This window comes from Saimiri boliviensis, chromosome 5, assembly GCF_048565385.1.
Source record: "Saimiri boliviensis isolate mSaiBol1 chromosome 5, mSaiBol1.pri, whole genome shotgun sequence".
NCBI classification, from domain to species: domain Eukaryota; kingdom Metazoa; phylum Chordata; class Mammalia; order Primates; family Cebidae; genus Saimiri; species Saimiri boliviensis.
In genome coordinates this window covers 25,987,565-26,009,792 of record NC_133453.1, presented here as the reverse complement: position 1 = coordinate 26,009,792, position 22,228 = coordinate 25,987,565, and the positions used below count along the sequence as shown (strand labels likewise).

Genomic DNA, 22,228 nt, shown 5'->3' with positions numbered 1-22,228 from the left:
TCAAAGGGAAAATACTAGATCTAGAAATATTTTAATTATTGATGTCTATACAATTTCAAGACAATTTTGAACTTTTTTTGTGACCTCTCATTTTATACGGGGTTTCATTAAATGTAAATTATTGGTGTTTTATTTTTACCATTGTTGTGTAAGGCTAGTGTATGCAATATTCACAATAGCAAAGACATGAAATCAACCAAAATGCCATTAATGATAAACTGGATAAAGAAAATATGATACTATACACCCTGGAACTCTATGCAACCTGAAAAAAAGGGAATGAGATCATGTCCTTTGCAGGGACATGTATGGAGCTGGAAGTCATTATCCTCAGCAAACTAACACAGGAACAACAACAAAAAAAAACAAACACTGCATGTTCTCACTTGTAAGTGGGAGCTGAACAATGAGAACACATGGACACACAGAGGGAAGCAACACACGCTGGGGCCTGTCGAAGGGTGGTGGGAGAGGGAGAACATCAGGATAAATAACTAACGCATGCTTGGCTTAATATCTAGGTGATGGGTTGACAGGTGCAGCAAACTACCATGGCACATGTTTACCTATGTAACAAACCTGCACGTCCTGCATATATGTCTTGGAACTTAAAATTAAAATTAAAAAAATACTAATGTATACAGTCACTAACACTCCATAGTAGAGTGTTTTGCTTCTAATGTATAATATTTTGGTGGGAGGGATATATTGTTTTATCAAAATTTAATTTCTTGCTGGAGGCATCACATTACCTAACTTCAAATTATACTACAAAGCTACAGTAACCAAAACAGCAAAGTACAGGTACAGAAACAGACACATAGACCAATGGAACAGAATAGCAAACCCAGAAATAAGGCTACACACCTACAACCATCTGATCTTCAACAAAGGTGACAAAAACAAGCAATGGGGAAAGAACTCCCTATTCAATAAATGGTGTTGGGATAACTGACTAGTCAGATGCAGAAGAATGAAACTGGACCCCTTGCTTACGCCATATACAAAAATCAACTCAAGTTTGATTAAAGACTTAAATGTAAAACCCCAAATTATACAAGCCCTGGAAGACAACCTAGGAAACACAATTCTAGACACACGAAATGGTAAATATTTTATGATAAAGATGCCAAAAGCAATCAAAACAAAAGCAAAAGTTGACACATGGGATTTAATTAAACTTAAGAGTTCCTACACAGCAAAGAAACCATCAACAGAGTAAACAGACAACCTATGAGATGGGAGGACATTTTTGCAAACAATGCATCTGACAAAGATCTAATATCCAGCATCTATAAGGAATTTAAACAAATTTACAAGAAAAAACAACTCCACTATAAAGTGGGCAAAGGACACTAACAGACGCTTTTCAAAAGAAGACATACCTACAGCCAACAAGCATATGAAAAAAAAGCTCAATATCAATGATCATAGAGAAATGCAAATCAAAACCACAATGAGATACCATCTCACACCAGTTAGAATGGCTGTTATTAAAAAGTCAAAAAGTAACAGATGCCGGTGAGGTTGTAGAGAAAAGGGAATACTTATACCACTGTTAGTGGTAATATAAATTAGTTTAATTACTGTGGAAAACAGTGTGGTGATTCCTCAAAGACCTAAAAACAGAACTAGCGTTGAATACAGCAATCTCATTACTGGATATATACCCAGCAGAATATAAATTATTCTACTATAAAGACATGTGCACACATATGTTCACTGCAGCACTATTCACAATAACAAAGACATGAAATCGGCTGGGTGCAGTGGCTCACATCTGTAATCCCAGCACTTTGGGAGGCTGAGGCAGGTGGGTCACTTGAGATCAGGAGTTCAAGACCAGCCTGGCCAACATGGGTGAAACCCTATCTCTACTAATACCAAAAACAAAAAAAAAAAAAAAAAAAATTGAGCTAGGCATGGTGGCCTGTGCCTGTAGTCCCAGCTACTTAGGAGGCTGAGGCATGAGACTCACTTGAACCCGGGAGGCAGAGGTTTCAGTGAGCTGAGATCACACCACTGCACTCCAGCCTGGGGGATAGAGTGAAATCATGTCTCAAAAATACAACAAAACAAAACACATACACAAAAAATAACGAAGACATAGAATCACCCTGAAGCTTTGTCTCAAAAAACAAACAAACAACAAAACAGACATGGAATCAACCTAAATGCCCATCAATGGCAGATTGGATAAAGAAAATGTGGTACATACACATCACAGAATGCTATGCAGCCATAAAAAAGAACAAGATGACGTCTTTTGTAGAAACATGGACGAAGCTGGAGGCCATTATCCTTTGCAAACTACGCAGGAACAGAAATGAAATATCATATGTTCTCACTTATAAGTGGGAGCTACATGATGAGAACATATGGATACTAAGAGGGGAACAACAGACACTGGGACTTACTTGAGGGTGAAGAAAGGGAGGAGGATGAGGATTAGAAAATACAGTTTTTGAGTACTAGGCTTAGTACCTGGGTGACAAAATAATCTATACAACAAACAACTGTGACGTGAGTTTACTTACATAACAAACCTGTAATATGTGCCCCTGAACCTAAAAGTTTTTTAAAACTCACAATTAAAGGAAAGTTAGCTTTTCAAACAAGGCTTGAATTCAGTGAGAAAAATAAAAAGACTTTACCTATTATTCTAACTTCTGATAGTTAAACAACTGTGATAGTTTACTTGTTAAACTTATATCATAGTCTGAGGAATCTCACCTAAAGGTCTCAGAGAAAACAATCAAACTTCATTTACTGAAGAGGAATGTCGTATTTTATTTATGAAGTTCTGTCCGCACTAACCATAATGTAATATTTTTGGTTTACCATTGAAATCATTTCAATCTTTCACATTAAATAGGTAATAATACTTAATATTAACCTTTGTGTGCAAATGTCTACATGAGGAACACACGCCTAAGGTGAGCAAATATTCCAGTCAACATTTCCCAGTCCACATGGGCTATAGATTTGCCCTTTGAGGGCAAACAGTAAACATCTCCCTCTATTGTTTATGAGATCCTGATTATATTAATAAATCTACACTTACCTGAGAGAACTGTCTGTTTAGTTCTTGGAGAGAAGACTCTAAAAGGGTCATGTTAGAAAGACAAAATTTGGTAAAAACATTTCTTCCTAGAAAGGTCCAAGAGAAGGCATTATCCACAACATATTCTGGATAGATATCACACAGTTCTCTTCGTATATCTTCTGAAGTTGAATTTTGCTTTAACAGCTAAAAGCATGTGTGAGAAGAGTAAAATAAGAATGTTAATAAATGTAAATGTTAAAATATTATAGTCTTCAAGGAATCTAACCTGTCTTCAAAACAGCCATTTTGAGGTCCTTCATTATAGCAGCTATTAAAATAGCAATAAAATACATAGAGTTTACCCATAGAGTGAATGCATGAATGTGGTAAATGCTTGTTATTATTATGATTTAAATGATTTACTTAATTTGTTTGATTGAACTCATTTCTTGTCTCTGACCAGAAAACCTCAAAGCACAGTCTTTTCTTACAAAAAAATCTTCATGCATAAAAATCTTATTCACTTTTCCTGGACATTGAGCAGCAGAATCTCAGGTATCCTAACTCTTCATGACACTCATGAGAAACTGGTTGTGATCTTTGGAAGACTTCCAACAGAAGGAGCTTCAAGGCCTATTCTTAGGATGAACACTGTTTATTTACTGAGTATAAACATAGATTGCTTTATCTGCAAAGCCATTCTTCTATCTAGGTCTTATAGACAGAAAGAAAAAGGAAAACATATATATGAAAATATGTAATAGTAGGCATAACTACTAAAAGTAGTCATTGGAAATCATTTTCATAAGGGAATCATAATTCCCCTCTGTATTTCATAATGCAGGCCAGTCACAGATGTAGCAGTATTTTCCCTACAATATTGATCATATTTACCATTATGAAGTTGTTCAGATATTTACAGAGCTGATGATAGTTGTCAGACTTAAGGGGTCCATCTTAATAATTAATTCTTATAACTCCACGAGGTGAAGGCAGTTTCATCCTCCTGGTAGTATATGTTACAAAATCTACACGCTACCTTCTAGTGACTCAAATTCTAAAAGTAATGGAACAAGACAGAATCCACTTATCTAGGATGTACTATAAAAGTGTTAGGCCTTCTAGTCATCCATCCATATCTCTTTTCTAACATTTCACATAAACTCAGCCCAAAATGATTTCTCTACTCATTCTTGCAAGTGTTGCAGAAAGCAGTAAAGAGAAAGAAAGAGGAATCAGAGAGATTGCTGACACAGGCATCAATATGTCATCCTAATTTTTACATCCCTTCCCTGCTCCAACTACTCTAAAAATATGTATCCATACATAGAAATTTCATTTTTGGCTTATCTCCCCTGGATATATAACTCTGTGCTGCCTCACAAAATTCTGAAATTCTATTCCATATGAGAAAGAGAGCTTGGGAGTTTCAATACAATAAAGTAGCATTTTGGAGAATGGCATTGCTTTTCTAGCTATTAAAGAATTTATCTGATCCAATCCAAGACTGTCTGCTTCTAGGAACCAAAATGTAAGAATTAGAATGGAATAGAACAACATTCTCTAATTTATACACTGTTCTTGTCTGGGGGAGGCTTTAGACTGGAATTAACTGGGAATGCTGAGGGACTTCTATGCCAGACCAAAAAAAAAATTAGAAACCTCCAATATTACGTAAACTAGACTTTCGATGTCTAGATTGAACAAATTGAAAGTCCTCTATTTTGGCCAGCATGGGCAAGGTTGATGAGTGTGATGCCTTTTCCTGGAGTCTCTTTTGTGCTGGCCTTTGGCTCACTTATATAACTCAGTTTATTAAGATGCTTCAGTTATACAGAATGTTAATTTAAGTATAACTAACAAAGACATATTAAGTAGCAGTGGTTATGGTTAATAAACATTAAAGACATGTCTCATGATCAGATAAAAGAAAATGGTTACTATATAAGACATAGATACATTATTAAAAATGCCTGAGTGTGTGTGTGTGAGAGAGAGTGTGTGTGTGTGTGTGTGTGTGTGTGTATGTGAAGGTGATGGGTGGATGGAAAGAAGAGAGGTGAGGGAGAGAAAGAGAGAGAATAGTATCTCTAATGAAAAATGTTGAAAATGATGTCTTTTTGTTTCTAATGAGCACATAAAACAGGACTTAAATACCTAAGGGACCAGCAAAGTAACTTAAATATACGAATCTGGCCAGATGAAAGACAAGAAGGAGAAGTGGGGATTGTAGTTACAAAGCACACCTGTTCTGCCTACAGGCATTCACATTCAATTTCTTAAAATCTGTGCACACACACTCACACACATATTTAGCTCACAGGCTGCCCGTTTACACCTCTGATAGAAATTATGGTCATTATCTTGCAATCTGGGAAATCTTAAAGTGGATGATCTCTAGGAAACAGAGAAATCCATAGGTAAGCTCTCTAAAATATGCTAAGAAAAAGGATTTTCCTACTTTGAGGCAATATTTTCCTTAGCTCTAATTTTTCCCAAGACTTGATTAGTATGGATGAGGCAGCAAATTTGAAGAGCATTATAGCTTCATTTGTTCTTTTTTTCTTTCCTGCTTCAGAAAATTAAAACATCACATATAATGCCACCCTAATTTCTTGTTAAATAAAAACTTTAAGTTCAATTAAGGGACTTAACAGGGAAGTAAATAAATACTCAAGATGTTAAGGAATTCAGAATGTCTTAAAATTAAGCTGTTTATTGAAGAGTTCCTAAGAAAAGAAGTTGCCTGAGATATTACTCTAAATAGGAAAGGTACTCCAAACATCTTGCTATTTGAGAGATCCTTCTATTAACCTAAAAGGCCTATGTTGAATCACTCTATCCATTACAAAACTGAATCAAGTTACCTTTTCCAAGCCAAGAATTCGTGCAAGCACTTGACTGCCATTGAAAATATCTGTTCCAGGGCTTTCCAGATCAGATCTTGGACTGGGAAATACTGTGGCTGTAATCATAGAAGGAACAGATTAGCATTACACACACGCACACACACACACACACACACGCACACACACCCCACAAATGGGCAGGATCACATGAGAATCCATAAATATCACTTGTGACCTCATATACCCTACAGCAAAGTTGTGCTCAAATATGCCTCTTCCATGCAAGTTTCATACAGGAAAAATGGCAAATTCCATGAGTTTTTCTTTTCATATAAAACTGTGATGGCTTTGGTCTGTTCTTGTTTTTTTCTAATCATTTAGATGTCATTTGCTTTCATTCCCGTTTGCAACATTAAACTTCATCACTAATATTATTGCCCAATAAACCGAATCATTTCTGTGCAGGCCTGGAGGATTCGAGGTGCCCACACCAGCTCCATAGATCCGTCATATCCAACATCTGTTCAAAGGATCTGCCAATGCACATCTGGTGATAATGGTCTTTTCTTTTAATTAACCAATTGAGACACTGAAATCTGCTTAGAATAATAAATTATTTCCTCAAAGTAGTTTCTGAATGATATTTTAGATCAAATACATGGGATAAAGCAATTAGCCTGGACTACAGTATACTCTAAGTAATTCCCAATGTGTCTTCATCTAGTATTATTTATTTATGATGTGGCAGAATTTACTGGGTTTGGAGCATTAGCTAGAAGACTACATTAATATCTATAACATAGATATTCATTAAGCCAGTATGTTGACTTTTATAAATTTAACACAGAAGTCTTGTGTCATCCTCAGAGCAAAGAATCTTAATCTTCAATGGTACCAGTGACTCATCATCAGTAGGGCCTAGGCTTTATTTTAGTGCCCATGGGGCTGAAGAATTTGCCATCTGATTTCTTTAGACTACAGCAATATATATGTGAGGTAACTGGCCAGAATGGGAAACATAATTTGTAGCTACCAAGCAAAGCAAAGCTTACTGGACCATAACATTATGACCTTATTTCTACGGTGCTTTAACCTACTCAGCCAAACACCCACAGATCATTCACAACAGAACATTAACTCCTCAAAACCATTTACCACCATATTTCTATTACATTAACACAAGACTTTTTTTAACTTGCTCCATCAACTTGTATTGGACTGCTATTTAATATCATAAAGCCTTAAATACCCCATGGCTTTTTAAAAGAAACTCCCTTTTTATCCAGAGCGCCAATCATACTTCAACATACAGGAATCTTGTTTTATTTGCTAATATATCCCCAGCCCCTAAAACAGTGGCTACTAGGATTAGGGACCTAATAAGTATTTGTCAAATGAATGTTAACCAGTCCTGCTGTTTCAAGCATTTGTTTTTAACATGTGGCTTCTAATCAGAGTCTCTCAAGTCCACTTGCAATGGAATCCCTTGCGCCTAAGGCTCGGGAACCCATATTTTATGGGAGCAACTCAAGAAGATTCTCTGCACATGAAAAGTTGAGAGCTACTGGCCTAGATGTGAAGCAAGTCCACAGTCACACTGAAGACTGTGATACTGAGCCTTAAGTATCTGAGGAAGAAGTGTACACATCTGAAAGAGTACAGGCCTAGAAGTCCTTCTAATGCCAGCTCTGCTGTATGGCTGTAGACACAGCATTTAACTTTGTTAAGCCTCATGTATCTCACCTGTAAAATGGAAAATCTGGACAAACCTCTGAGATTCTTTCCAATAATTTTTATTAATGGGCTTTCTAAACCATCCCAGCATCACCTAACTGCAGACAACTCAAGAGTCCAGAGTCAGTTCTGGGAAATGGTGCAATTCTCAACATGTAGGCTTTTGCTCCTATAGAGTATTTCAGTAAGAACTTAATTTCTAATTATTCTCGACACTTTTGCATAATTGCACTGCCATACTCAGGCAACCACGAGGAACATTTAGACCTCTCAGGGATATTCTAAGCATTCCATCTTTGTTTGAAAAGTTTAAAGTATAAACCTTTCAAAGATTAGACCTTTACTGTTCCATAAGGCTTGTTCTAAACTCAGCAGAAGAAAAAAGCTTACCTAGTGATGCATGCCTTCTTTCTGGAACTTGGGTGCTCTGGAATGATAAATTGCTGTCCTTATCCAGGTTGGATGACTTTCTCAGAATCTCACTAGAGAAGAAAAAGCAAGAACTCTGTCACTTGCTCTATAGCTTCTCCCCCACATTAATTTTAGTTAGTTACAGCAATGTATTATGTGGCAGATTCCAGGGCTGTCTGAGGACTTTCAGATATTTAATATAGTTTCCAGGATTTTAATGGAAGAATTCACCTAACCACACACCAATGAATATATAAGGTCTCCTACAAAGTATATTTTTATTCAGAGAAAATGGCCTAGATGAGGTTTAAAATAGTTATTTTTACTTTAATCTTGTAGAAATGACATTTTAAAAGACATTAGAGATAAATATTTAAAATATGTATGATATAATTTTCTTTCAAAAAGTTGATAGGTCCCAAACAAATGAGAATCCAAGAGTGCTTTGGAGACTGAAACAAAGGTCTCCCTATTTGTCAACATTAAAAGAAAAATAAGTTTTCTATTTTAAATTATAGATGGCCTTTTAAATATTTTCAAAGTTGAACCCTTGTAAGACAGATTCAGGGAAGAAGAAAAAGGCCAAACATTTATTGAATAGCCAGTATGTGGTAGAAATTAAGATTGATGTCATCACAGATGGAACCAGGTAGAAGAGGAATAGCATTAAAATAAATTTTCAATTGCATTGAATGTGTCAAGGCAGCAATAATTACATTTTGGTGCCAGGGATCCCCATACAACATGATTGCATTAGGTTTTGGAAGAAAACATTGCTGGGCCTTCCCACAATTAGTAACCCCCTCTTTTCTAAAAATTCACTTTTTGTTTAGTTTATTATAAAAATGGAGATGATTATATTTTCTTGAAAGCTGGATGTATCTAAATGTGTGTGCCTGAAATAAGTATGTATATTTCAAAAATAAAACCACTCTAAATGCCAAAATGCAAATAATTTTTAGAATTCCAAAAAGTTGGCAAATTTTATGTTGTTATTTATAAAAACTTAAGGTATATAATGATGGCTATAAAAAGATAATGGAAAAGCAAGAAATTCTGCTTACTACTGTGTTTCAATTTGACTTCTGTTTTAGAAACAGGATCTGAATACTGGTTCCAGGGTTCTTTGTGATTTATAATTGGAAAAAGGAAAAGAATTGATATTTGTTTTCATTCCCTAGTGTTTTTCCAATACTCTCCATAAAATGTACCGGTTGCTCGAAAAGTTCTGCATTCTTAATGTATATTTGAATTATTCATAGCCCTGACTGTATGCCCCTAAATCTTTTCACATTCCTTATGCTGACTATGTGGATGGGAAAACTGTTCTGGTAAGAGTAAGAACTGACCCAAACCTTTTCCCTTTTCTCAAAAAGAAGTTTTAGAAAGTTTGACAAAGTCCAGTTTATTTTTCTTTTTCTCGACTTTTTTTTTTTTTTTTTTTTTTTAGTTCGGCTTGAAATCCTATGAGGACAATTGAATATCAACACATTTTGAAAATAAAAGCACAAACTGCCTTCATAAAAATTTTAAGGACTAGGGAGAGCAACAAAAACGAAAGGGAGGATGACAAAGGTCAAAATGAGCAATGAAGGAGCAAGGGAAAATAGACTGAATAATAAATGGCAGAGAGGAGGGGGGAAATCAGAAAGACGAGGCAAATAGGAAGCTATGTAAGTGTGCTCTTGGAGAAGCGAAAGCTGCATCTGCTCTACAGAGAACACTTTACTCATCTTCCCACATTCAGATAAGAACCCTAAAATTACTCCTACAAATAGCATTTAAACACCATGGAAAGACAAACTCATTCCCTTCCCAGCAAGCAGCTGGCTCTGCAGCTCTGAGTTTGTTCCACAGTAAAAGGACTGCTCCTAGACAAGGACCCACAGCAGCTCCCATTCTAACAGCACCTTTCTCTCACCAGGAAGTGCCCAGTGTGATGTGGTTGCCCCACATCCTTTTATGTAGCCTTAATGTGTCTTTTTTTGGAAGCGAGAGTTGCATATCATGTGTGCTTTGCTGTTCCTCTTCCTGAAAATGTTCTCCAGCTTCATTTTGTGTTGATGAGGTATGGTGTGACAGTATGTGTCCATCCCCATTGCACATCAAAACTGTTTTTTTTAAACTCTTTTTAAAAATTTATAGGCCGGGCGCGGTGGCTCAAGCCTGTAATCCCAGCACTTTGGGAGGCCGAGGCGGGTGGATCATGAGGTCGAGATATCGAGACCATCCTGGTCAACATGGTGAAACCTCGTCTCTACTAAAAATACGAAAAATTAGCTGGGCATGTTGGCGCGTTCCTGTAATCCTAGCTACTCAGGAGGCTGAGGCAATAGAATTGCTTGAACCCAGGAGGCGGAGGTTGCGCTGAGCCGAGATCGCGCCATTGCACTCCAGCCTGGGTAACAAGTGCGAAACTCCGTCTAAAAAAAAAAAAAAAAAAAAAAAAAAAAAAAAAAAAAAAAAAAAAAAAAAATTTATTCATTTGTTTTGCAGAAAGTGATTTATTTAGGCAGAGAAAGAGAAAAAGGAGAAAGAAAAAGATAGGAGAGAAAAGCTTCCACAAGATTGTGGAAAGGGACCCAAATATGGAATTCCTTTTTCAACTCTTAAAATGGAAAGCACAAAATAAATGTACAGCAGAGTATGTGTGTAAAAAGATGAATTAATGCTGTAAGTTGAAACACAGCTTACTTCCCCCTAAACAAAATAATTAATTCTATTAACTCCCTATTAAATTACTAAAAGAGGGCAAGAAAATAGCTGCTCTTACTGAGTTAAGGGCATTCCCTGAAGTTTCTAATGAGCAGGATCAAGCTTACAGACAAAGCACTACATGCTTCTTAGAACGGTGATTGAGAAACAGCACACTTCCCATCATTTCACACAAGCACTTAGTGCACACTTATTTCATATCTATCTGTACCTATTCCCACCACTTTTTCTGTTTTGACTGTGACATCTTTGGGAGCAGCTGCCAAGTCTTGTTTATCTTTATATTTCCAATATCAAGCATAGTAGAGGATCATAAACTCTGATGGCTGATTATACAAAAAGAGACCATATTGCTGGGGTGTGGCAGGAAGTAGTGTAGAGTTAGAAGATATCTTTGGAATTTCATCCCTCTCTTCCTAAAAGATCTCAGCCATTGTCTCCCTCATTAGCAAATTAGCAACGATAACACCTACCTTGCAAGGTTGTTGTGAGTATGATATGAGGTGTGTGTACCAAGAGGCTCTCTGAGCCCTGTCATCATAGCTACTTATCAGTATTAGCTCTTTGTTAGAGTACTCACAAAAGACGTTGCAAAGATGCAACCTTCACCATCAGTTTGGAGCTGGAGGCTCATATTTACGCATCTGTGCTCCAGATGTAATCCCTTTAGAATCCTAGAAACTTCAAGAGCTCTGAATACCAAATGGATGTACCCCATTATTTTACAGATCTGGAACCTCCAAGTATTGACTAGTGATGTGGAGTTATAACTCCTTCCTCATTTTATGGGTTTATGTAACTTCTTTATCTAGTTATGAGATAAATATTCCACCTGTAGTGTTCAGCAATTTACCCCTTTTTAGACTGTAAGGTTCTTAAGAAAAGTCAACAGTGTATTGTGCTGGCAGATAGTAGGATATTTAGCACATGCAAGCACTGGATACTTGATAATGAAGAACATCATTTGGAACAACTTTTAAATGGCTGTGGCCTGCTCTCCATGGTTGCATCTCTGATTCTGCAAGGATCCTTAGGAAAGGAAACACCCAGCCACAGCCCCAAAGTTATAATCTTACATTGTACCTACCATATTCACTCATTAACTCACCAACATTGATTAATTTCTTATTATATGTAAAATAATGGGCAAGTAAATAAGAAAACCCGGGATCATGGTACATTAATGAGAATAGCTGAGTAAGACATGCACAAAGGAGGACTGGAACACATGGCGGGGCTCCTAAATCTGAGTTATCATTTATATTTCTTATAGAGCAAAGTCCTTATTCATGTTCTTAATGCAAACCTCTTGCAACTTGAAAATTTTTCCTTCAGCCTTCTGCTAGCCAAGCGGTTGTCAAGTGGGGATTATTCCCCCCACCTCAGGGCACACTTGGCAATGTCTGAACACACATATTTGGTTGTCACAGCTGTGTGTGGAGTGTCAGTGGCATCTAGTGAGTAGAGGCTAGGGGTGCCGTTAAGCATCCTGCACGGCACAACACAACCACCAATGATCTGGTCTCAGTTATCAGTACTTGAGAATCAAGATTGAGAAACGCTGCACAAGACTATGACAGGTAATAGAATTATTCAACTCTTCCCCATTTGCGTCCCCATGACAAAATCAGGAGAGTTATCCTATCCAGGAGCTCAGAATAGCTCCGAGGAAGTCTCAGAGATTCTATCACATACTGGATATTACCAGGAAGTATATGAAAGTATGATTCAAAACTTAGCTGTCCCCTGAATTCAGCACATGGGTCCATCTGATTCCAGATAATTCAACCCTCTGGGTGAACCAACAAATCACCAAGTAGTCCATGGCATCAGTTTCCTAACTTCTATTGGACCCAGCCACATGCATGGTACCATGGGCATGGCTAAGAGACTCTCCTCTAAGATGCTGAAGATGTAGATTCTGTCTCAGTGACATTTATAGAGCTCTATTTTGGAGTAGAATTCAATACGGGAAACATCTTGGATTTAAGAATTCCATCGTTCTGAGGGAAAAAAAAAAAAAACAAAACTAAACACTGAATAGATTTTACTTGTTCTCAGATATATCTACCAGTAGTTATGTTCAGGAAATGTCACATTTATATATATCATCTCCATGGTGAAATGCATGTACTTCTAATGGATGTCTTTTTCCTATGGGTAGGAAACGTCACTACCTGTGTAAGTGGTGTGGTGTACCATGGCATAATCTATTTATAAAAGGAATTCCCTATCAGGAAAGGGACATATGGCAAATCCTGGAAAGAAAATTCTGACATTCTTTATCTTTAAGTGTTGGTTAAATTTGTATATGCATTTTTTCTTTTTTCCCCAGAATTAGAATTATATGAGTACGGAGTGGCACCTGGAAACATACAAGATTTGCTGTAAGTCTTGTTCTGACCCCACTTCCAAATGATATTTATCATTAACGTTTAACTGCAATTCAGGACTAAGGACACTGCAATGGTCCTGAGGCCCCCTTATTGATTTGATGCAGTTGTCCTTCCTGGATATCCCAAACAGAAGTCATCCATGGGAAAACTTTAATTGTTTTAATTATTCATATTTTATCCTGACCCTCATTCCCTAAGGGTCATCCATACTTTAGCTATGGAAGTCTGTCCATATTCAAAACGTATCTCTCTTACAAGTGGCCCAGTTATAAACTGATAATCCATATCAGTTGAAATATTAAGATTTAGAAATGTCTTAATAAGTTACTATGTCCTAGGGTTTTTTATATTCTTAGGAAAGACTTTGGAATTAGTAATAGCATATACTGAGTAGAGGCTAACTAACACATTTCTAAAATTTGTCAGACTATTATTATGGGCAGATTAGGGGGTATCCTACATGTGTCAGAACACAAAGTATCGGAAAAAGGAGATAACATCACTGTATCGTTCAGATGACACTGAGAAGATTATGTTCTACCTAATGATGAAACAAGCAGATTAATTTGGCAACACTGCAAGGAAATGTGTAATTTCTCCATCACAGTCAGTAACAAAGCTATCTGCCTATTTCTGTAAGCCAACTATGCAAGTGCCTTTGTTTTTCTCTTTCACTGAGTTCTGGCGTTCTTTCTCCATGACCTATCTCAAATACACCTTCTGCTATTCTGGTAACCAACACCCTGTCTCTTCTTAAGGACCACACTCCTTAAAAGCCTCTGAAAGAAATCTCCTGGTATCTGCCCACCCACACCTATCTCCACTTCACTAACACACTCTCCAGTAAGATCCATATTCCTCAGGAAGAAACACTGTCTTATTGTATCTACGTAACTATTCACCATTTGTTGTTTTCTAATATTCTGGGCACAATGAGACTTAAAATAGACATTTGCTACATTTACCATGTTATATAGCAGTTTACCTGTTATCTTGTCTCTCTGTCTCTTTCCCACTTGAACTGTAAGTTTATATAGGGCAAGACATATACCTCATTCATTTCTGTATCTGTAGTGACTTGTATAGCCTCCAGCATGCTACGTGAATTCAGTATGTTCTTATTGAATGAATGAACAGTTGGGCTTACATAACAATTAAGACATTCTTCCACTTTGTTTTTTGATAAATAAAATTTTAACTTTTCTTTTGTCACTTTTACAAATTTTATTTCATAATTATGAATGTTTCTGTTTAAATTATATGCAATTATGTTTTAATTCATGTATCTTTACGTGGTTTTACGTAATAATAATCAATGTAATACTAACACAAGCTAGAGGAACGTCTTTAAACTCTTAAAGTCTTATTTTACACTGATTTTTTTCACATTGATATTTACACTGATTTTAGCTAAAATAATTTCTTTTTACCTGATTTTCTTTTTATACTGATTTTAGTTAAAATGGTTATTATGGTTATAAAATAATCTAAAATTAATACAAGAAGAGACCGCTATATCCTTTCTCATCTATGTAACCAAATGAAGGCAAACACCTATTTTACTTCCAGTTATCTTACACTCCTGAAAATATCTTTTGGTCAGTTTCTAAGCTCGTCCATGTTTTTCAACATTAAACAAAAGCCTTGGCACTTTAAAGTTAGACCTGACTATACTCTGATTAAATATTTTTTCAAGTTCTGCAGGAGCCATACAATAGGAGCAGAGGTACAAATTTAGAAGCTGCAGGTCATGAATGAGTGTCAACAGAAATAGGGAGCAAATCCACAGAGGCAATTGTCCCCAGGATCTGCAGGAAAGCTGCATCCCTTCTCCAGATAATGACCCTGTGCGCTCTGGGGGAGGATCTTTGCCATTCGGCAACTGTGTGAGCAATGGCACAGGGCCAGGGGCTCCCACGGTGCTGATGGATTTTGAGAGGCAGTGTAAGGAGGAAAGAAAAGGGCAAGGTCTGTGATGTTGGATCATCTGTTGTGCACATGAGCAAAAAAACCGTAAACGTAATTGTTTCTTTTTTCAGACAGCTAGTTAGAGTCGATGCTGAGTACAGGGTTGGATTTTTTTTTTTAAAAACATCTTATCCTGAAGCTAATGCTTAGAGAAGTATGAATTTAATAACAGAAGGCTGGTGCGGGACACAAAATCACATCAAAACACTTGGTGACTGGCCAACAAGTAGTGACTGCAGTGTGTTCATGTCTTTCAGAAGAGTATTCTATTAAAAGAAACATGGCATGCCTCTTCTGATGAGACCAAAGGTGGCATTTTTCCCCTCACGTACAGAACAGGAAAGGAAAACTGTTTTGGTTCCTAATGAGGCTATGCTGGTGAACCTTCCTTCACTCAACGGAAGCAATTTTAGTGGAATTGTTTATCTGGTAAAATATGTGCCAGTTTCATTTCACAGCTACATAAAGCATAAAAGTTAATAGCATAATGGGAAATATCATTAATGCAACTTTATTATTGTACATAATTTTATAAATTAAACTCCAATTACTTAGTAGTTTAGAGAAAATAGTGAATATCCAGCAATATGCAACTTGAGCTGAAAAACCACCCGGAGGTTAGACTAAAACTCAGTAAAGCAGACAGGATCAGCCATCTAGAGAATAGTCAACATGATAAAATAAACCTGAACCTTAAACCTACTTCCAAAACCAACTCAGTGTCTCATGTCATGCAGCCCCATGAATTTGGTTCTCCATAATATTAGATAGACAAATATTATTATTATTTTTTTTTTTGAGATGAGTAGGGCTCTGTTGCCCAGGCTGGAGTGCAGTGGTTTGATCTCAGGTCACCCCAACTTCTGCCTCCTGGGTTCAAGTGATTCTCCTGCCTTAGCCTCCCTAGCAGCTGAGACTGCAGGCACATGCCACCATGTCCAGCTACATTGTTCTTGTTGGGGTTTTTTTTTGCATTATTAGTAGAGACGGGGTTTCACTGTGTTTGCCAGGATGGTCTCCATCTCCTGACTTCATGATCTGCCCGCCTCGGCCTCCCAAAGTGCTGGGATTACAGGTGTGAGTCACTCCGCCTGGCCAGACAAATACTTCTTTAGAGGGAACTATAATTATATACTTCTTAGATACTGTTAATTATGTCCATTATAGTTAGTTCTTTGTAAAATGGTAATCCAATTTGTAAATGATGGATATTAATTTTTCTCATAGCTCCTCTAATGCCGGGTTGACAAAATGTTCATCTCAAGTAGACCTCTTTGTGAAGAGTTACCTGATTACCCCAGCTGAGAGCTCACTTTCTGTTTTAAGTATAGAGGGTGTCTTGCTTCAGCTTTCCTCTGACATTCTTCATTGTTCTATCTCCTATTATTGTTACTGATTTAATGTTTTGCCTCCCTTGCTAGAACATCAGCATCCATTATTCCTAATTCATCACTCACTCAGTGACGAACATGGAGACCATCAACACTGGAACAAGAAGGAATGCCATTCTTTGCATCCCACCTTTGCACTGATTATACAAAAGGGAATAGACTCTAGCTGGCTTTGGTCTTCTTACAGAATTAATTACACACTGGTGCTCATTGAGGTCATGCTTGTATATGCCTAGAACTGTGCCAATCTCATAGACAATGTATCATGTCATTTCCCTGCTCAAAACTTTCCGATGGCTTCTTATTACACCAAAAACACAACGTGAATCTCCTTACCTTCTCTTTCACAATTGATTCTGCATGCTCTGTTCTCTGAGTTTCCTTTTCTACATACCCCAATCACTTTCTCATCCCTTGCTATGTTGCAACCATGTTAGCTGACACATTGCTCTTCTAAATGGTTGGGTTTGTCCCAGTTCAGAATCATTTGCTGTTTCTCCACATGTGACACTCTCCTCCAGATGTTCACATGCTGCTACTGGTTTTTCCTTGTTCTTGTTGGTCTCTACCCAAATGTCATTTCTAGCAGAGGTATTAAATCCCTACTTTACAATTTCTACCTGTAAACCTGCTTTATTTTCTCAGCGCATGCATTTAATTACGTTATTTATTTATTTATTTGATCATGCTGTTGCAATTAACAAAAGGATAGAGAAATTGCTTTATTCACCTCTGTATCCCAGTGCATGAAATGGTGCCTGGCACATGGAAGTCTCTCATTCTATTAACCTATCTTTAAAATAGATTAATAAATGAATGATGAACATCAGATTATTTTAAGCACCAAACCTAATTATTCAAAAAATAAAATCAGTGTGAATTAGCAACTCAACAATTAGGGGTCCCAAGTTGTGTCCCATGACAATCCTTAACATGTTTGTATTTTTTGCCAAACCGGTTGCAGTTGCTCTCTCAAAGTTTCAGCTCTATTATTGGATGACCAAAATCATGAGAATTGTATTAAAGGAGAAATTGTGCTACATGCTAAGGAATTTAGTATTAAAGTTTGGCAACCAAGTATCTAGGATTATAGATTTAAAAAAAAAAAAACTTTTTCTTGAGAGATGCTCAAAAAACATCTCCAGCAGAATTAGCTCATGGTTGATTCAAGATTACAATATTGTTTTCAGTTCTGAAGACATACAGGCTTCTGGGTGTCTCTTTAGGTTTAGAATACCAGGAAGGAAAATTGAGGTTGTAAATGGTCAGGTTGTTAATGGTCTAGATTCCCTGTTCTTCGACTGCTTCTTACACCATAAAGTAGAACATGCATTAACCTCATTTAAAGGTTGTCATTCAATTACGTATACTTTTAACTTTATTACTTTGAATTTTAGGACCTTTAATGTTCTTTTCTGCACTTCCTGGTTTTTATTGTACCTGAAAGTATCACACATGATAGTGCAAGTATTTCATTCTTCCAGGATGACGGACCTGACACTTATCCTGTGCTTATGACATCTTATGCTTGTGATGAGTCTCAGGCAATGTGTCACTGATAATTTAAGGTTGGATAGAGAATCTCTGAGGGAAATAAGGGAGAACTACCTTAGTCACCCATCTTATAAAGCAAATTTGAGAAATTCACACAAAGTAGATTGTGCTCAATCTCACATAAACACAGTTATTCTAGTTTGTACCTACTTTGTAATTTCATATTTAGATCATCACATTTGTAGACATAGAAAACCAAATTGCATCTCTAAGCTTGCATGGCTTCCTGGCTATCTCATAAGGAAACAAGATTTGATCTCTCAGAACAAACACACTTGAGAAGAGCCCCCACCTGTCTTTAAACAGTGTATCATCAATCCCTTTCCTACGTAGCAGATCTTGTGGGCCATAGGGTGTGTCTTTGCATTTAGAGTCTGTGTCACAGAGTAGGGTCTGCAGGAACGGGAAGAATCCAGTACTAGGAAGATTTCGAGGTGCGAGGTAACCTAAAATTAAAAAAACAGTCGTTACATCACTATGGCACATTTGCCTGAAAAAGAACATAAATGCAGTAACTCCACTTTGTGAAATTATCTCCTGGATTACTGCTGTCCGGGTCCCCCGGCCAAGCCCCAACTCTGCAATTAACATTCACCACTGAGTAGGAGCAGTCTCGGAGGGTGTTATGTTTAACTTTCCTTTTTTAGATTTGCTAATATGTGTAAAAATACTTAAAAATGCTTGGTTGCCCCATGAATTCCCTTCTGAGATTTATTCTAAGGAAACACTTACAGGTAATTGCAAGAATGTTTACCAGAATGTTTTAAAAATAAATCACAGTGTATCCACATGATAAAACGTAATGCAGCCAATACAAATGTTATCAATTAATACAAAAAGTGTTTACAACACATTGTTAGCTTAAAAGAACAGATCAGAAGACAGTATGGACAGAAAAGTCCTAATCTTTTAAAATACACACACACACACACACACACACACACACACACACACACACACGCACATGCACGTACTAAAAAAATCCAAAAGACTGTATCACCAAAATTTGATGGCTTTTTTCCTGGGTAGTGTATTTCATTTTATTTTCTTCCTTTTGACTGTATATTAACTATGTTCTATCACAATGTATGTGTCTTCTTTTGTAATCAAAGTAGGTATAAATGCAGCCATTCTTCAGTCTCTTTAAAATTTAACATTTTAATTGTCCTATATACATAACTTCTTTTTCCTATTTAAATACCAATAGTGAATGGTGTGAATGAAAATGCAAATTTTCTTCAAAATTAAAGTCATAGAAAACAGTAATTTTAATAGTAGGTTTTGTAAACGTCAACATTTGCTTTATAAAATATGATGATGGCATGCACATGAGTCATGACAATAGGCAAGCTGTGAAATACACATCTTTTCACAATTAGGTTTGCTATTAAAACACTAGATTTCTCCCTTTGGGGGAATACACAGACAATGAACTTTCAAAAAAGGTAAGTTTAGGAACTGGAAGAAAAATTAAGGCTAAAAAGCAAAACTTTAATCTCATGGATGTGTTTAAAAAGTAAAAAAGAGTACAGGGCTGTTTTCGTTTTAAAGAGGAAGGAGAAAAGTAAAAAAAAAAGAGAGAGAATGGTGAGAGTAATACGGCCATGCATTAATCTACCAACACAAAGAATAGATATGTATTTGATTCCAGTAACTTAAATATAGGGCTGTATAATGAAAGAGCTGGGGGAAAAATAAAGAAGAGAAAATATGAAAGCTGGCCAGAAGAAAAGCAAAGAGAGAAAATCAGCGATTGGAGAATGCTATACTGTTGACCTTAAAGATGGCAGAAAACGCTGAAAGCCAAGGAAAGTGAGGAGCCTCTAGAACTTCCAAACAGGAGAATGAAGAAGACAGCTTTTTCTCTAGAGGCTCCAGAAGGAATGCAGCCCTGCTGACACCTTGGATTTTAGGTCGTTGAGATCAAATTCTGGACTTCTGACCTCCAGAACTGTAAAATAATACATTTGTCTTGTTTCAAGACACTCAGTTTGGGGCAGTTTATCACAGTAACTATAGGAAAAATAGTTTGGAAATTAGTACCAGCATGAATGAAAGATCTGAAAACTCAGAAGAAATTGGAGAGAACTGAAGCTTACCAAACTATTCACTAGTTCCTTCCATGTGGACCGTCTTTGACACCAGAGAGACTGGCGCCTTTCCGAATGTTAACCCTAAGTGAAAACTGCAGTGAACCAACAATAATTTCCCATCAATGTTTTCATCATAGTGCAATTCCTTGAATAAAATAGAGAGTAGCTGCTAAACTGTTAGCTTTTCATGTCATCCTTCTGACGCAAAATTTCACCACAGTGAACTGCATATGGCAAGACCTTTAAAAGTCCACAGTGGAGGCTGGGCGCGGTGGCTCAAGCCTGTAATCCCAGCACTTTGGGAGGCTGAGGCGGGTGGATCACGAGGTCAAGACATCAAGACCATCCTGGTCCATTGCACTCCAGCCTGGGTAATAAGAGTAAAACTCCGTCTCAAAAAAAAAAAAAAAAAAAAAAAAAAAAAAAAAAAAAAGTCCACAGTGGAAGTTCACCTTTCACAGTAATCCACTCTGTTACACAGATCTCAGCTGTAACCTCTCACTCAGGGTGTGGGGCTGCAAATGGGCTGACTCCTCCTCTCTCACAAACACACACAGTGGCTAATTTGAATGGAACATAGATGGAAGGGCAACAGAGACAGATGACCAGATGACCCCTCTCTCTATGGCACTTATCAACGTGATGATGTGACTGAGTCAAGCAGTACTGAGAAAAATCAGACACTCCAGAAATGCCATGTTGCAATACAAAGAGGGAAAGAAGGAAAAAGATGTCATGGAAAGAAGAGCTTTCACTGACATCCAAATTTACCTTTCCCAGCATTCATCATAAATTGCAAATGATTTGAGAGGAATTTGAAGGAATTTAATCCACAATCCTCTTTGGATGATATCTACAGAGGACAAGCCTAATTTTTAGGAAAATTCATCAAAGAGTTTCTTTAAAATTAAATTCCCATGGTGTTGAAAGTATAGACAGTCTATGCTTTGCACAGTTTTTTGATTATGAATAATTAACGTATTACATGGGATCATGCAAATGAGGAATTGATTCAGGCATGCACAATTCAGTTAACAGAGTGCCAAGCAGAGCATGGATGGCCTGCATTATTTGTTTTACAATAATTGTTTAATCCTCATCAGCCTATACCCTCATCAGTGTAAGGATGTCTGTTGCAACAACAATAACAGTGATTGATTAAGCATCTACTATATCCCATGTACGGTGCTAGGCATGTAACATATATTTACATTATTCATCCTTCCTTGACATCTATAATATACTTTTTCATATCTACTTTTCACAAAATCTGGAAATCCTCTAGAACTAATGTCTGAATTAAATAGAATTAAATTTACTGTAGTTTTCCTGTAAAAAAAAAAAAATGGTATTTTTTCCATTCTCCTCCCATTTGAAAAAGCTGCTAATGTTAACTTGAGCCCATTCTCTCCTTGAAGGTGTTTCCGGCACTTTCAGGTTCTGAAATTACATTCTCCTTTCAGTTCCCCAATGCTAGGATAAAGAAAAAAAGAGAAGCTTCTCTCTTTCTTTCACAAAATTTCCAAGGAGCAAGCACAGAAATTTCAAAATTAAGGCTAATAATTGAGTGTCTATGTTCCCAGCCAAAGCACAAATTTAATTACACAAGTAAAGGAAGATCATGACTGCAAACCATGGCAGCCCCATACAGGTAAAAAGAAAACAACAACAGATCTCAGGGTTTTGAGATGGAGTATTTAAGCAGGATAAAGTCCTTGGTTCCATGATTCCCAAACGTCTCATCCCAGGACAACATTCATACCCATCTCCAGGATAAAAGCTAATGAGGAACCTGCCAATTTCATAGGGTCAAATTCAGAAGATGTCAGTATCATCTGGGAGTGCAGCGAGGTACATGTTGGTTAGCAAACTCCTAAGCTGCTTATGGCTTCGTTTCTCAGGGGCCCCAGGCAAAGGCAGTGAGCCGCCAGCCACCTGTGGGTGGGGAGAGGTCATTCTCATTGGATAGAGTCTACCTTATTGACACGGTCCAGTCGTAACATTGACACGGTCCAAGTTATTTCAAGGAGTTGAATCAAACCAAACTATAAAATAATTTTGGAAACAAACC

At 37.0% G+C, this 22,228-nt stretch overlaps 1 protein-coding gene across 1 annotated transcript in view; it reads right to left on the bottom strand.

The window, feature by feature from the left end:
• Nucleotides 1-22,228, bottom strand: part of ABCA12 (ATP binding cassette subfamily A member 12) — a 201,128-nt gene that overhangs the window by 121,096 nt on the left and 57,804 nt on the right. Inside the window, exons 3-6 of the mRNA XM_003925571.4 lie at nucleotides 18,357-18,510; nucleotides 8,020-8,111; nucleotides 5,914-6,011; nucleotides 3,065-3,250 (exon numbers count right to left, since the gene is read on the bottom strand). Of these exons, the coding sequence (XP_003925620.3) occupies nucleotides 3,065-3,250; nucleotides 5,914-6,011; nucleotides 8,020-8,111; nucleotides 18,357-18,510 (530 nt within the window). The remainder of the gene's footprint in view (nucleotides 1-3,064; nucleotides 3,251-5,913; nucleotides 6,012-8,019; nucleotides 8,112-18,356; nucleotides 18,511-22,228) is intronic.